At 58.4% G+C, this 16,015-nt stretch overlaps 1 protein-coding gene across 1 annotated transcript in view; it reads right to left on the minus strand.

Annotated features, from left to right (window-relative positions):
- Positions 1–4,507: 4,507 nt before the first annotated feature.
- The window catches only part of SHANK3 (SH3 and multiple ankyrin repeat domains 3), a gene marked incomplete at its 5' end in the record, with an annotated part of 356,878 nt that continues 345,370 nt past the window's right edge, over positions 4,508–16,015 (minus strand). Inside the window, 1 exon segment of the mRNA XM_082310842.1 lies at positions 4,508–5,120. Within this exon segment, the coding sequence (XP_082166968.1) occupies positions 4,577–5,120 (544 nt within the window). The 3' untranslated portion in view covers positions 4,508–4,576.

Consider the following 16,015-nt stretch of genomic DNA (forward strand, 5'->3'; position numbering starts at 1 on the left):
AGAAGGGGCAGAGACCCCGGGTTCGCCCGGCGTCAACCCGCCGGGCAGCCTGCACTCAGGCTAACACACCGTCACACTTCCACCAGCAGCGCCCGCTGGCCGCCCCGAGGGGCTCACGCGGGGCCGGAGGGAAGGTCGCGCCGAGGGGCCGTGGCGGCTCCAAAGGCCGCCGGGGTCTCCGAGGGCCATGGGGTCTCCAAGGGCTGCCGGGGTCTCCGATACCTGGGGGTGAGGTGGGGAAGGAGCCAGCAGCACGATGGGAATGAGGCACAGCAGGGGAAGAGATGAAAGGGGCGGCGGTGGGGCAGGCTGGCCGGGCGGGCAGGGCTGGCAGGCAGGGGTGGGCAGCACTGGGCAGGGCTGGGGCATGCGGAGGGGCTGTGGGGCGCTGGCAGCACCAAGCGGGGTGGGGGCCACGCAGCCGGGGATGAGCCAGCAGCGGTGCAGAAGCTTGGCCGAGCTGCGGCGTGCGGACACCCAGCGTGCTCTGGCGGATGCTGCTCTGCGGGGCCACTCGTGCCCGCCGTGCCCCCGCAGCAGGAGCCGGCCCCGGGGGACCCAGGGAACGGAGCCTGAGCGGGGACGGCTGGGGGCTCTGCAAGCATGTGGCAGCAGGGGTCAAAGCCAGCCAGCCAACAGGCCCAGGTCCCCCGTAGCAAATGAGCATTTGCACGTCAGTGGGAGGCTCCAGAGCAACCTCCTAAAAGCAGCGCGAGGAACAAACAGCCAAACAAATTCTTAGGAAATCCTGATGCTCTAAAGTTTGGGAAAGAGGCTGTGCGACACTGACCCAGGGACGTGCCCGGCCCGTGTGCGCGGTGGGGCCTCCCCGGGGGGCTGCGTGGTGGCAGGCCTGGTATGCGGCATCCCCGCAGGGATGCAGAGGGGCTGGGTGCTCACTGGCATCCCGGGACATGCAGATGCTGCTTCCCCAGGCACGGAGCTGGAGAAGCAGCATCAGCCTGGAAAGCCGGGCTCCGGTCCCAGGGGACCAGTGGCGAGTTTGGTTCATGGCTGGGTGTCTGTGAGCGCTGTGAGTTCGGGCACTGCAAAGCGTGCGGGAGGTGGCAGAGGGACGAGGTGAGGGCACAGCCGGAGCTGGGGGCTCTGGATGGCAGAGGAGGGAGCGAGCGCGGGGCCAGGGGATGCGAGAGCAGCGGTGGCAGCGGCTGTGCTGGCAGGTGAGGTGCAACCACGCCGGTAGCACAGGATGTCTCTGGTGCGGGACCATCCCCGCCTGTGCCGGTGTGCGCCAGCAAGCCCTGGCGACTGGAGGGTGCCAAGTAATGCCAGCGTGGGCGAAGGAGCTGGAGCCTGGGCAATGGAGGGTGCGGGGGGGGGATGGAGGGGCGCTGAGCTGGGGCGCAGGGTGATAGCTGGGTGCATGCGGCTGCACATGCTGCTGGCCGCAGGCGAGGCGTGCAGGGGCCAGCAGGGCGGATTCGAGGGGTGAAGGCGGGAGGTATGCAGGGTGGGTGAAGGCGGGAGGTGCACAGGAGGGGTGAAGGTGCCAGGGACGCGGGAGGGCGCGTGGCAGGGGGCCCAGTGGGGCGAATGGAGAGGGGTGGGGTGCGCAGCGGCAGAGGGGCGATGGCCGGGCTGCGACCGCGGGGCAGGGAGGCGGAAGGGGCAGGACCTGGTCTGCGGTGTCCCGCTCCAGGTCACACAAGACAGTGGGAACATTGGCACAGACGGGGGCTGGGGGACGCCTGACGGGGTGCGATGGCATGCCTGGTAAAGCAGGCGGAGGGTTCAGGCAGACACAATGGCTGCTATCGTGATTCGGATGCCTCTTGGCTCACCAGGTTATGGGGCGTGAGGCCCGGGGTACCCTGGGGCACAGAGCGCAGGCTGTTTGCTTGCAGGTCCAGCTTGAGGCCCCTCGCGCCGTCCCCGGGTGCCTGCCCTGGCTGGGAACAGCGGGACGGCACCCGGGGAGGGGGAGAAGCTGTGAACCCCCAGGGCCCGGCAGTTTCCAGAGAGCTCTGGATGGAGCCGCTTGGGCACGCACCCAGCAAGAGCTCAAGGAAAAGGAGATGGCATCACAGCGCGTCAGGACCCATCCTGGGGACGGCCTGTTGCGCCGGCACAGGTCAGGATCCGTCCCGGGGAGGGCCTGGTGCACCGGCACAGGTCAGGATCCGTCCCGGGGAGGGCCTGGTGCACCGGCACAGGTCAGGATCCATCCCGGGGAGGGCCTGGTGCGCAGGAGGTGCTGCCGCCCCCGCCCTGGGCCTGGGCTTTTTCCCTGGCTGAAGGTTGTAAAGGTTCGGAGAAGTGTGAGGGTCAGAAGGAACCTCCTTGTCCTTCCCTCTAGCACCAGAAGAGTTAATGCCTTCGTGGGGGACTCAGCTTTTTGGGAACACCGGTCACCAAGCCATCCCCTCCTGAGCTGGCCGAGCCCTGGCCACCCCTGAGCCAGGGCAGGGCGAGGCCGGGGGACGGTGCGGTGAGGATGGGGCGCGCGGGGCACCGGGCACCGCGCTGGGGGACGGGGAGGCCACCTCCTCCAGTGCTGGGGCTGGCCTGGGTCACTCCGGCTCCCCCAAAGCTCCTGGGTGAGGGAGCAACTCCCGCCAAGCCCTGCTGCCCCAGTGCCTCCGTGACCATGCCACCGCAGCACCGCCAGCCCCCGGGCTCCCCAGTGGCGCGGCGGGAGCCAGCCCGGCCGCTGGACCAGCACACAGGCCTCCTCCTGCTCCCAATGGCCGCTCCGGAGGAGCAGCCCCACTGGGACTCTCGCGGCCGGGCCGGCGGTGCCCGCGCAGGGCTGTGCCGCCGGCGGCGTGGTGCGAGTGCTGGGCGTGATGGTGGCGATTGCTCCCCAGGAGCGGAGGCGGGAGGGGGACCTGACGGTGCGGGGCCTGCGCCTGCCAGAGGCGCCGGGTTCTGCGGGGTGGTGGAAGCGCCAGCTCCGTGCCTCTCTGCCTGGCGGGGGTGGAAGACTCGGTGTGTCCCAAAAACCAAGTTTCGTTTTGTGTTTCTAAATCTTTAAAATCCAGAGTGTCTGAAAGGAGCTGTTGGGTTTTTTTGTGTTTTTTTTTTTAAAAAGACTTTAACATTCATTCAGTCAGTCGCTAAAAACTCCCATGAGCCATGGGCGTCCCAGGGGAGGGGTGCAGGCACCGCCTCGCCAGCATCTCAACAAGTCTAGAGATATATAGATTTAGTAAAATTATAACAAAATCAGGTGGCTATAACTATAGATATAGATATATAGATATTTGTTCTCTCTTTTCAAATATATAGCTGATTAAAAAGATGCAAAATAAGGATGACTAGGACGGAGTGGGAATCCTGTAGTTCAATATCATCTCTTGTAGGTCATCAGCTGCTCTCTATATAAATGCACAGAGATTATATATTATCCATCAACGTGTCCCCCTTGGAAACAAGACCCCAAACCAAGAGGAAATAAAACATCCCCCTCCCTCCCCCCACCCCCATTGAATGTTGGCAAAGCGTTTTCTGCTGGATTCCCCACCAGCCTCCCTCCGCCATCCCCAAACATGCTTCTATCCATGCGGTTTCAGTCCCTCTCTCACCAGGGCAACCGAGGGCGACAGGCAGAGCAGCAGCACAGAGTCCAGGGCTAGTCTCTCGCGCGGGAATCACTCTTCTGGCTTGCACGGCAAGGCTGGCTGCTCCCTGGGTCGGCTCTGCGCGGGAGGGAGCAGGTCTGGGCGTCACCGCAGGCGTCCACCCAGCCACCGCGCTGGGACTGCCCTTCCACAGAGACCTCTGCGTGCTGGAGACCTTTCCCTCCGAGCACTGGCAGGACGACCCGGCTCGGTCGGCCGCCTCCGACCCTGGCAGGGAGAGCCTGCACGGGGCCGGGGCCACCACCGTGGCCATGGTGCCTCCTGCCTGCTCTTCCCAACGCGGGCTGAGTGCCGGCACCGGTGCCGGCCCTGCCTGCCTCCTGCAGCAGCCCCTGCCCTGCCGCGCTCCCACCACACCTGCCGGCTCGGAGCAGCTCAGGGTCTCCATGCCACGAGCTGCCCCAACCTGCCCGAGCTGCGGCCCGGCGGCACGCGCCCGGCCCGCTCACCTCTGCCGCGCTCCAACTGGCGTCTCCCTGCCTGTCACACCTGGGCAACGTGGCCAGCACTTGGCCTAGAGCAGAAGCCCTCTCCCTAGCCAGGGCTCGGCTCCTCACTGCACCGCTGGCCCTGTCCTGCTCCCCACCCCAACCAGGTGTTGCCCTTCGACCACGGGGAGCCCGGGCTCGGCAGCACATGGTGCCTCGGCCCCTCCGGCCACCAGCGACGCCCCTGGGGAACAGCACATCAAGCGATATACAGGCCAGACTCTCTGGGAGGAACAGAAACGAGGATGTATTTCATGCAACATTCCTTGTCCCGAAGGCGTCGCGGGGCTGGCGGGGCCGAGCGGGGGTCTGCGTGTGCGTGGCACGCCGGGGCGGTGTGGGAGCGGGCGGGAGCCCCTCGGCTCCGCGCCCTTCAGTGCAGTGCTCAGAATAGAAAGAGAATCAAAGTGGGTTTTATTAGTCTAGTAGAAACGCCCCCCCCCTCCCCGTGGTGGCTCTGGAAGAGGCCAGCGCTGCCTGGGATGGTCAGCTGTCTACCAGCTGCTTGAGTGCCCGCTCAATGTTCATCCGGTGCCCGACCCGGGTCACCCCCAACTCCACAAAGTCCTCCTTGGTGAGGGCGGGCAGGTGCGTGCCCTCTATTTCATGGTCCTCAAACTTGTCTCGGTGCTCCACCAAATTGATGCTTTCCAGCCAGTCCCCGACGTCGTACTTGTTCCACAGGTGGAGGGGTTTCTGCATGAAGGGCCGAGGCGGGTGGAGGGTGTGCAGGGGCGGCCCTGGAGAGGGGGACGGGGATGGGGAGCGGCTCCGGGCGCTCACGCTCCTCACCACAAAGCGCACCTCCTTGGGCTCATGTGGGATGGAGAGGCTGGAAGATTTGAGGATGGTGGGAGGGGTCAGACCGTAGGGCCGGACGGTGCTGAGGGGCTCTGTCCGATCCAGAGCCGGCTTCACGGGGCTGGGGGTACGTCGGGTTACGGGGTAGCGACTGCCAGGTCGGACTGTGTAGGTGGTCCCGGAGCTCCGCTGGGAAATGGTGCTGAGTTCTCCTAAACTACTGAAAAGTCTGCAGAAAGAACGGTACAGCAAGAGAGAGAGGAGAGAGAGCAGAGGGCAGGGGTGAGGCGGAGGTCCCCAGACACAGGAGCACACACACAATATACACGGGGGCCGCTGGAGGGCTGGGCCAGCCTGAGACGGGAGGGGGCTCTGAAGCGCTCGGGGGACACGGCTCGGAGCACGTCAGCCAAGACTTTCTTGCAAGCCCTGCCAGGGCTCTTCCAGAGGAGGTAGAAGAGGTTCGAGCAAGTATCTCCGGTTCCTGGCCAAACCTGCGCTAGCTGCCACGGCTCTGAAGCCCATCGAGACCTACCAGGGAGGAACGTGGCCCTGCAGCCCGCTGGGTGCACACAAAGACTTGCTGCAGCTGAAGACCCTGCACCTCACCCTGCCTTGGCTGGTTGTCGAGAAGCTGCGGCAGAGCTGCACCGAAGCCCACAGGCCCCACTCCCACCAGGGACCTCCCGTCTCCCCTGGCTGACCACACTACCGTTGGCGTGCTCTTGGGTCCCGCCACGGGCTCGGAGCAAACCAGCACTCCCAAACACATCGGCCAGTCGGGGCAGAGCCCCTTCCCGGGACAAGAGGAAACCTTCGGGCACCTCCCCAGAGGGCGGTGTGGGGACGGGAGGACCGTCATGCCACCCCAAGGATGGAGGCAGCAAGGTCTGATCGTCACCCGACGGCGGTCAGCTCGTTAGTGGGGGCTGAGGCAGCCCAGGGGCGTCTGGACTGGTCTTCCCCTTGCACCGTGCCATGTCCCCTCCCCGCCTGCACCCTGCGTCGCGGTGGGCACAGGCTGTGGAGCTGGGCAGGGGGCAGCCCCTCCTGCAGCACTCGGCTCTACCCGCTCACCACTACAAGAGCCTCTGATGGGGGACAAGCCACGCTGCAAGCATGCCTTCCTTCTGCCCGCGCCTCTTGCCTTTACTGCCTCCCCTGGCATAAACAAGTTACTCTGGGTGTGCAAAAAGAAATGGATCCAAAACCTGACAGGGCAAGATCATGGAGGATGAGCCCTTCGAGCGCAATGAGCTGAGGGAGTGCCTCTGCCTGGGAGGCCGCGGGAAGGCACGCTGCTGGGCCTGTCTCTGTTCACGCCCTGCCGTGGGGTCTCCTTCCATAAGCACCCACTGCTGACTGCGGCTGGGGACGGGGCTCTGAGCAGGAGGGACCTGGGGCTCCTGCACAGCCTCTCTGTCCTGGCAATGAAAGCGAACACAGCACCCTGAACCCACCCCAGGGCTCTGGTCACTGCTCTGCGGCAGCCTTGGATTGAGTCTGGCCTGGCCTCAGCTCTGAGGAGGGCTCTCGAGGGGCCCGTGTCCTGCGGCAGCGCAGGGGCCTGGATGCTCCCGCAGCAGAAGTGCTGCAGCCCCGACCGAGCGCGAGTGGGGAGGAAGGGTCCGCTGCTTCGGGGCTGTGCAGCCCTGGGTCAAGAGGCACAGCGCTGCCGGGGCTCGGCTGGTTACCTCTTTGCTGAACAGTCCACGACGACTCATTTGGGTCAAGCAATGTCAGTTTGCTTGTCCTCCGAACTAACCGATAAAATGCAACAGAACTGCAGCTCCCTGGTGCCTGGATGTGACGTTGGTTAACAAACCAGCAGTCCCGCGGGCTGTCTGCATGTGCCCTGCGTGCAGCCCGGCGCCTCTGCTTCCCTGCCTCCCGCCAAGCTCTGCCCTCCCATCCCAGGTCCCTCCTGGAACAGACGGACACTCTGGAAACCTGTTTTTACAGGGATGGCTCCGAGAAGGTTAGCTGAACACGAATATGAAGGTCTGTGGGCTTAGGCACATTTCCTCCTATTCTTATTTTCCTGCCACCTTGGCACAGAAAGCAAGAGGGTTATAAAGAAGCATGACGATGAATCACATTTGGGAAGCTCCGTCAATACAGAAGAGAAAGAGCCGAACGACCTTGAGGGCTGCGGTACAAGAAACAGAACGAAAAGTGACAGTACAAAACCCGGCGCCCTGCTCAGAGGGCTGGCACAGGATCTCTGCTCTCTACTGGAAGTGATGAAGGAGAAGAGAAAGTTCTGGGTCTACTGACACAGCCCGGAGGCGGCGACTGGGAGGCACCAACGTAGCACGGCCGTGGAAAGGCAAAAGAAACACCGCAAGATCTAAGGTGTGTATTTCTCACAGACATAAGGATGCCTGCATGTCACCACAGGAGACACCGCTACGCTCTCATCTGAAATTCTGAGCACAGTTCTGGTCACTCGTGTTCAAGAACGGTAAATGCGAACAGGAATGGCTGCAGACACAGCAGCTGGTGTGCCAAAGGCTTGTTTAACCTGCCCAAGGTGGGACAGAGGGGGAAATTGCTGTCAGAGTCTGGGAAAGGAGAAGAGAGACTTAAGCTGGAGGGTACCGAGACCTGCGGCAGCCCTGTGCAAGCGCACTCCTCGCCGAAGGGGTGGACGCCCGATGGCTGTCTGGCAGCACAGGCCTTGCCAGCAGTGCAGAGACCCACATCTCGTGGCAGGCTGCGCTGCAAGGCCTCCCTGGCTCTCGGCACAGTTTCTTTTTTGTTTGGTGGCTTACAGGGCCTGGGAAGTTGGCTATTCCTGCTCCCGGGAATGGGATGGCTGGAGCCACACATGAGAAATCAGCTGTGTGCCCAAGCTTCCACGGCTGGCATGTCCTTGCAACGACGAGATAGTGGTGCCATGGCAGACCTTTCTGGGCACGGCTGGTCAGCAGATGTCATCTGTAGGTCTGTTCCCCTCTGCAGAGCGCCGGCTTGGTCGGTGCAATGAACTGCTGGCAATATACTGTTGGCTCTCAACGCCTTCAGCAGCGCCGTTCTGCCAACCACGCGTTGTCTGCAGACAGCCCACCAGTCTCTGATGTCCTGTCCAGCTCTGGAAGCTGACTTCATTACGGGCCATCAGTCCAATTCTTTGGTCACAGGCACTTCGTTCCGCTCTGAAGCCAGGTAAGCTTTTCTGGATGTGATCGTTCACAAGTGGCACCTCGGCACAGTATCCCTTCCAAGGACTCGCACATTATGCACAGCGACAACATCTGCCTAGAGGTTTTTTCCTGGATCACTGCTCTTCTTCATTGCAGGTTCGCGTTGGCATATCATGCATTTTGCCAGAGGAATACACACTGACAGAGACGTGCACCAGCCAGCTGCAGCCAGGCTGAGGCCAAGTGCTGCTAGTTTTAGGTTGCTGCTATCGAGGACTTCAGCTTTGCCAGGTTTCATGAGCACTATGGTGTTGGCCACTTCTGCTTTAGGCAACATCAAGTCAATGTAACCGGGGAGCTTAAGAAGGAAAAAGAAATGCTTCACTTTCCTTTTCTGGTGGTGCTCCAGCTGGGCGTTGGAAGACCAGTAGCCCAGAGATGGTGGGATTGCTGGTGGCCACATGTTTCTCTCTGAGTTGGGACGTGGCAGCTCTAATCACCGTTACAAGGCTGCCTTCAAGCCTGTCTTCTCCGAACACATGAAATCCAGGTTCCGGCAGCTCCCAACCCTGTCCTGCAGAGCTCAGCGGTGGCAGTCCGTCAGCACCAGCAGTAGCACTAGATCGGTTGCCTGGAAAACTAGTCTTTTGAGATGCAGAAGACAAGGCCTGATTCGTGCACCACAGCACATGCGTGGAACCGACCGGAATCCGCAAAGAGGGAGAACAGGTCTCATGGGAAGCAGTCCCACAAGCAAAGAAACACCAGCTTGATGAAAAAGGAAGTTCTAACCAAAGAAAGAAGGATTATGCATTTGTAGGATAGCTAATTAAGCCTTCTGGGAATACTTTTACTGAAGGTATTAAAAAGCAGATTTCTTGAACGAATCACTAATGGATGAGGATTCTTCCTTTGAACTCTGTATCTCAGTCCAAATTTCTTCAAGAGTAACAAAGGCGAGGACAGATTCAGCAACTCACTTCTAATCACTCCAAAGAGAAATGCTTTGCTTTTGCTCAGCAAGTCTTTCGCGTTGCTGCTGTTGGCTTCCAGGTGTTTTCATACTGGCCTTCAAAAGCATCTCCATTGCTTTTCACTAGGACTGCATGAAGGACTCGCTGCCTGTGATGAACAACCTTCGCTAACACAAGGCTGCTCTCGTGCTTCTCCATCAGTGCTCGGTGCACCCAAAGGCTCCGACACAGAGCTCGGCGCTATCTGTGGCCATGGCCAGGCTGTGCTTTAGGGCCAGGGTTGGAGGCTAACCCTCTCTCGCTTTGCTTGAAATGCAGATGGACACTGTGAGGCTTCCTGCCTAGAATGGTGCATGCCCAGACAACATGACACCTCTACAGTTCCCATTGCAAAAGGACTTTGTCTTCCAGAATTGTCTCATGAGAACTGTCCCTGAAAAGGGAGGCCACAGGGGAGGAGTAGAGAAAGGAAAGGAAGCCTCTCTGGATAGCCCCAAAACAAACCACAGAAGCACTCGTGCTACGTGTCCCCATGGAAATAACACAACCGCCAAACAGGACACGAACTCACTGGCAGGAGCTGGACGCTCTCGCACGCCGCTCTGCGAGTGAGGACAGTGTCCAGGGGAAAGCGGCACGTCCCGTCCCCTGCCTGCGCCCCTGCTCGTGCCGACAGGCTCTCTTCAGACGCGTTTCCTTTTGGTGGACGGCTGGTGAAGGGTACGGGCCTCTTTCAAAAGCTGGAAGGAAATAGGCTTCTTCACAGGACCTTGAGGAAGCCCCATTGAGCAGAGGGCCAAGCCAAGCCTCCTCACCAGGGAGCCAGAAAGCCCCTCTCTCCCCGGAGCTGGATGCTCTGCCCAGGCAGCGAGCGCCCAGGACGAGAGGCAGCACTGCAGCCACCCCGCCCCAACAGCGCGCGCGGCACCAGCGGCAGACAGGGCTGCATTGCTGGGAGACTGATGAGCTGTTCTCAGGGACCGTTTGCCGACCCACTGCTCCTCCTCAACTACTGAATTTCAGCAAGAAGTTTGTTCCCGACTCTCAGCAAAAGAATCCAAAGCGAGGTTAAGCTTGTCCCCATACAGAAAGCCCACACGGAAAAGGGCGCCCAACGGCGCGTGAGGCTTATCTGAAGAACTACTGGGAACAAGGTTTTTTACTGCAGGCGATCTCATTTCCTGCTGCTGTTTTTCTTAGGGCTCTACTCGTGCAGCCAGCACTTTCATTAGGGAAGATAAACCTGGCGCTTCTGAATTCTTCTCTTTCACAGTAAGCAAGCAAAGGGATGCTGAGAAGGAACACCTGCAAACCTGGTACAAACGAGCGGGTTAATTGTACCCAAGGTACTGCCTCTCCTGAAGGCAAGGCAGTAACTCCACCAGCATCTGCAGGGCCTGATGATACTGGCGAAGCACTGGAAGAGTTCCTCTTCAGATGAACACAAGAATGAGCAAACCAGGAGAGAACTGTTAAATTTTATAACTCTAAGGGCTGCTACACTTCTGTATGGAGTCTCCTGAGCAGAAATAAATGCAGAACCTACGGGCAGCGCTTATGCATGAAATCCTACAACTGGGCAGCTTGGTCCTATGGCCTGCAAAGATCGGTTTCCTCAGGCGCAGCTCTTGGCACAGCTCAGGCACAGCTCTCCTGTTCCTGGCTCATGTCGGACTTACAATGCAGAGACAGCTCAGCAGTGTTGAACGTGTGCAACTGGTCTAATGTTTCCCGAAAGAGCTTTCACAGGGGTCAGAGACTTTATGAAGGGGCACAGCAATCGCATTGTGCATGAGCAGTAAAGCTGATGTTTTCCCAAAGCAACCTACGTACTGCACAAGCACAGTATAATCAACTTGTACCTCCACGCGTGAAACAGCTCCGCTGCGACGGCGGTACAGCAGTTCAGCCTAGCGGGCCACCTGCCTAGGAATCCTGGGTAAACTTTTCAAATCTCCAGATTCTGCCCCAATGACATTTCCATTGGCAAGGTACGCATTTTGGGGAGAACTCAGAAGTAGGGCACCTCTATACCCCTTTTCTGAGAAGGATGGCTCCTTTGGACCAGACTGCAGGCCTGCTCCCTTCAGGAAGGTGGCCAGTAAGAGGGCCAAAAGAGATCAAGTGGATAACCTGTTAACTTGCTGTTTGGGAAAACAGCTCGCACGGCACCAGGCTGGAAAGGCTTCCAGACACCCTGCGGTGTGGTGCGTAAGGCGAGCCGCAAGGCACTCAGGCAGAAGAGGCTAACGGGGGTATCTGCAGGGGCTTCACCTCGCGCTGGCCCTGCAGCAAAGCAGCTGCACCTCAGCCATCAACGAGGAGGAAGCTCAGCATCCGGAAGGCAATGCCTCTTCTTCTCCTTCCTCTTGAGTTGCTATGGCAACCAACACGCTGAGTCTGAGCCTAATATTTGGCAAGTGGCAGCCCAGTCTTGACGCCTGTCTTGGTTTGCAGCCACTGTCCGGGTGCTCAGCAAAGCAGTCGCCCTACCACCCCAGGAACTCCCGTCTCCAAGGAGGAGGACCCCGGGAACGGCAGGCTGGCCAGCCTCCCATCAGTCCCCAGGAAGATAATGGAGCAAATCGTCCTGGAAACCATTTCCAAACATACTGAGGACAAGAAAGTGACTGGGAGGAGACAGCACAGCTTTAGGAAGGGGAAACCTCCTGACCAGGCTGGCAGCCTTCTACGACCAAATGAGTAGGTTGGTGGGTGAGGGGTGAGTAATGGATTTTGTTTATCTTGACTTAGCAAGGCTTTCAAAAGCGTCTCCCATCATACCCTCACTGACAAACTGGCGAAGGACGCGCAGGACAAGTGGAAGGTGAGGCTGACTGGGAACTGGCTGAACTGCCGGGCTCTAAGGGCTGTGGCAGCAGCACGAAGTCCAGCTGGAGGCGAGTGACTTGTGGTGTACACAGCCCCCCAGGGCTGCTATCGGGGCCAACGCCTCTTAATGTCTTCATTAACTACCCGGACGATGGGGCAGAGGGTATCCTCAGCAAGTGCGCAGATGGCACAAAACGGCGGCGCGGCTGACACACCAATGGGCGTGCTGCGCCGCAGAGCGTCCCCGACTGGCTGGAGGAATGGGCCTGGAGCCATCTCGTTAAGTTCAACACAGGGAAATGCCAAGTCCTGCACCTGAGAAGGTGGGAACAACCCCACCCACCAGTACATGCTGGGGGCTGACCAGCTGGAAAGCAGCTCTGCAGAGAAGGCGCTGGGGGTGCTGACAGACACCACGTCGAACAGGAGCCAGCAATGTGCCCCTGCAGTAAGAAAGGCTGTCGGTGTCCTGGGCTGCACTGGGGACAGCGTGGCCAGCAGGTCGAGGAAGGTGATCCTTCCTCTCTGCCCAGCACTGATGGAGCGCACCTGGAATACTGTGTCCCGTACTGGGCTCCCCAGTACAAGAAAAACAGGGACTTACTGGAGAGAGTCCAGTGAAGGTCACACAGATGATTAAGGTATTGCAGCATCTGACACAGGGGCAGAGACTGAGAGAGCTGGGGCTGTTCAGCCTGGAGAAGAGAAGGTTCAAGGGCACCTCATCAGCGTGTATAAATACCTGATGGGGGAGTAAAGAAGATGGAGCTGGACTCTTCTCAGTGGTGCCCATGACAGGGCGAGAGGCACCAGGCACTGACTGAAACACGGGAATTTCCATCTGAACATAACGCAATCCCTCATTCGCTGTGAGGGTGACCGCCACCGAGAGCTGGCGGAGTCCCCATCCTTGGCGATATTGAAAACCTGACTGGACAATGTCCTGGGCATGCTGGTCCAGGTGGCCCTGCTTGAGTAGGGGGGAGGACACGAAGATCTCCAAAGGTCCCTTCCCACCTCAACCATTTTGTGAATTCAGACGGCGGGGGACCAGCACAGACCTGCGATCAGCCAACAGCAAACGCCCTGGTGAGAAAGCAAGGATTTGTGTACGCCCATTACGACGGGCCATTCCTTTTTGCTGGAGCTGCCCAGTGGCAGAGCTTTACGCAGAGTGCTTGAACTGACAGACCTTCCTATGGACCTTCCTCCAGACCTTGCAGCCAGAGTCCTCAACCCTCTCCGGTGCCCGTGCAGCAAGCAAACACCAACGCGTTCCTGCAGCACCGTCAGTGCCCGCCGTTCCCTGCCAGCCCCCACCGCTTCAGTATCAGCTTTCACTCCTCACTGCCTATGCTGCAGAGAGCACTGGAGGCATCGGGAACATTGCCAGCGTCGGATGGCCACAATTGACGGGGACTCTGCTCTTTGGCCCGCAGAATTTAGCTTTTGCCCTCAGCTGCCCATCTCTTTACATTTATTAACACTGAACGTTCTCTGCTATCACGCAGGTCGGTCATTTATCTCGGCCAGTTTCCCTCTAGCTCTTCGCTGTCCTCTCCAAGTTCAACGTCCCTCGAAACTTCATGTTTTCTGCAAATCATGAATTCTCATTAATCACGGTGGTCTTCATACAATTAATAAATCTATTTAATGAAATGGGACCTTACTACAAAATACCTAACTGTCTGCTATTAACCCTTTTCCACAATGAAAACCGACAAGCTACTTCTGCCTGTCATTGCTGGTATTTTTTTCTCTGTAAAACACGTCCAGACCAAAGTATTACTTCTTCCTCTGAAAGAATTCCTCAATATTACTAATCCCTCTCCTACGCCTCCAACGCCCAGCTCCTGAACCGCAGTCTGGAACAAGGACTGCTGACTTTGCTCCTGAGACAGGGGCTGCTGGCAGGAGAGCACAAGCTTGCCTGGCCAGCAGCGCCCTTCCCGAGGAGCGTCGAGTGCGGGGCAAACACAGCTTCCTCGAGCCAAGCGTCTTCGGGGCGAGAGCGCGCTGCGTTCAGCCCAAGTAACCACTGGTAAGACAACAAACCGCAAACAAGCCACTGGTAATTTTCTGTCTGGCGAGGGGAAGGCAAAGGAACCCAAAGCATCCCTCGCGCATCGCTGGAGGTGCTCAGCCACCATGCGGGCAGCACGCCAAGACTTCGGACCCCAGCTGAGCGCAGACCTGCCAACACTGGAGAAGTGGAAGATACAGCGAAACCGTCTACAGAGGACAAAGCTCCCTGCCTGAAGGCACTGGCACACCTCTGCACTGGGGACTGGTTGGAGCCAGTGTCTCCAGCACCCATGTCACACCGTGCTACGGTGCAAACCTCTTCTTTTTGCAGAAAAAGGAGGGGAGAGATTTTAATTTCTACATCTAAGAAGTGAAGTTCTTCTAGATTTCCTCAGTCTGCTTGGGATCTGACGTCCTTCTGCTTATTTCAAGAGCAGACAAGGGAAGAAGTCCTAGAACTAGCACAGACTCAGCATCTTCCTTGACACTGGGGATGCCAAAGAGATGGGAAAGCTGATTCCTACAGCTTAAGCAGCAAGCAGTGAACACGTAGCAACCAACGGTGTGAATCAGGCCAGCTCTATGCTGCTATTTGGATGTTCAGCAAGAGACCCTCATTTAACAATGCACGTTTTTAATAAACCCTAATGCCAGATCATGCAGGACCAGCAAAGTCTGTAGATGACACTCAGGACTGCAGGACAGTAGTGCAGAGATGCAGCCATGAGCACAGGAGCGACAAGTGGGAGAATGCTTTACAGTACAGCTGTAGACAATTACTTTTGAAAAACGAATAACATATAAAGTCACTTAAGCCGTGACTTCCTACATGCCACAGCGCGGGGCAGTAACTCCTGAGCTGCTGCTGGGCTGAGCTGCTACGGCCACGCTGCACGGGCAGTGCCAGGCCGGCTTTCTGGCTGGGGTGGGCGCTGGAAGCTGTACCTGTGTTATGGCCAGCTGTCAGGAGAGCCATGACCCACCACAGCAGATCCCAGCAGCGCAGCCCGAACCCCGGTCTGACCTGCACAGCCGGCTCAGCTGGCCTGGCGCACCACGGAGGATGGTTAGGAAGGGACTTGCCCGCGGTCAGGGAACACCACCACGCACAGAAAACACCAACTATGAGACATCCTGCGCAGCCTAGCGGGGACAGGAAAATGAACAAATCTGCGGAAGCCAAAGGCAAGCAGACACGGATGGAAAACAGGGCACGTGTGTCAGGTTGGAAGATGATGCGGACCCGACTGAAGCAACAGGGGCAGACCCGTCCCTTCCAGCTCTGGCTGCCCTCAAAGCACAGCAGTCGGCTCTGGCTGCGCTTCTGGGAAATGCCTGAAGATACAAACAGCGGGGCTGAAGCTCTTCTCGCCTGAGGAGCGTCTCAGACTGACCTGGAGGAAGCTGCACTAGGTTTAACAAATGATTTTCTGGATTCTTGTCTAATCACTTTAAGCAGAGTATGAAAATCCACTCCAGAAAGCTGTGGCAATTGTCACTGTTTTACTTCATTATGGAGGGACAAAGCTGAAGATCTAAGCAACAGGATGGTATTGCTGATGAAACCGTCGCTCCTGCTACTATTCATTTACCATTTCGTAACAAATAACAGATTTTCTCTTCTTCGCTCTATATAAATTCCTCCGCGTGGGAATAGGGCCCACCACTGGTGGAAAAGGAGCCAAGGACTTGTGACTTTTCCTTGAGCTGACGTGGGAAGCAGTGCGTGCGCGCGTGGCGGGGACGGGGGACGACAAGACGGGGAACCCTGGCTGGTGCCTGGATAACGGACGGCCGAAGCTGCTGCTTGGAGGCTTTGGGGTTTGTTGCAGTGCGAGGTGCAACCGAAGACCAAGTCCTGAACTGGCATGATGCTGAAAGGGCGACATCCACCTATGAACCGTCCGCTGCCCCAGGTCCTCCTACGAACGCAGCGCCCTTCTTACGGAGAGTTCCCGTATCAGCCTGTCATGGTCAGAGGAGAGCAAACTGCACTTTTGCTGGGTTTGTTTATTTTTTTGCTCTCCCAAACTGTGTATAAGACATTATCCCAATAAAATACAGAGGATGGATTTGGGAAAAAGCCAGCCATGAAAACCCTGGAGGCATCGTCCCTGTTGTGGCTTCTCAGTTCCTTCCTGTTTCAA

This window comes from Platalea leucorodia, assembly GCF_965183815.1.
Source record: "Platalea leucorodia genome assembly, chromosome: 4".
Classification (NCBI taxonomy): domain Eukaryota; kingdom Metazoa; phylum Chordata; class Aves; order Pelecaniformes; family Threskiornithidae; genus Platalea; species Platalea leucorodia.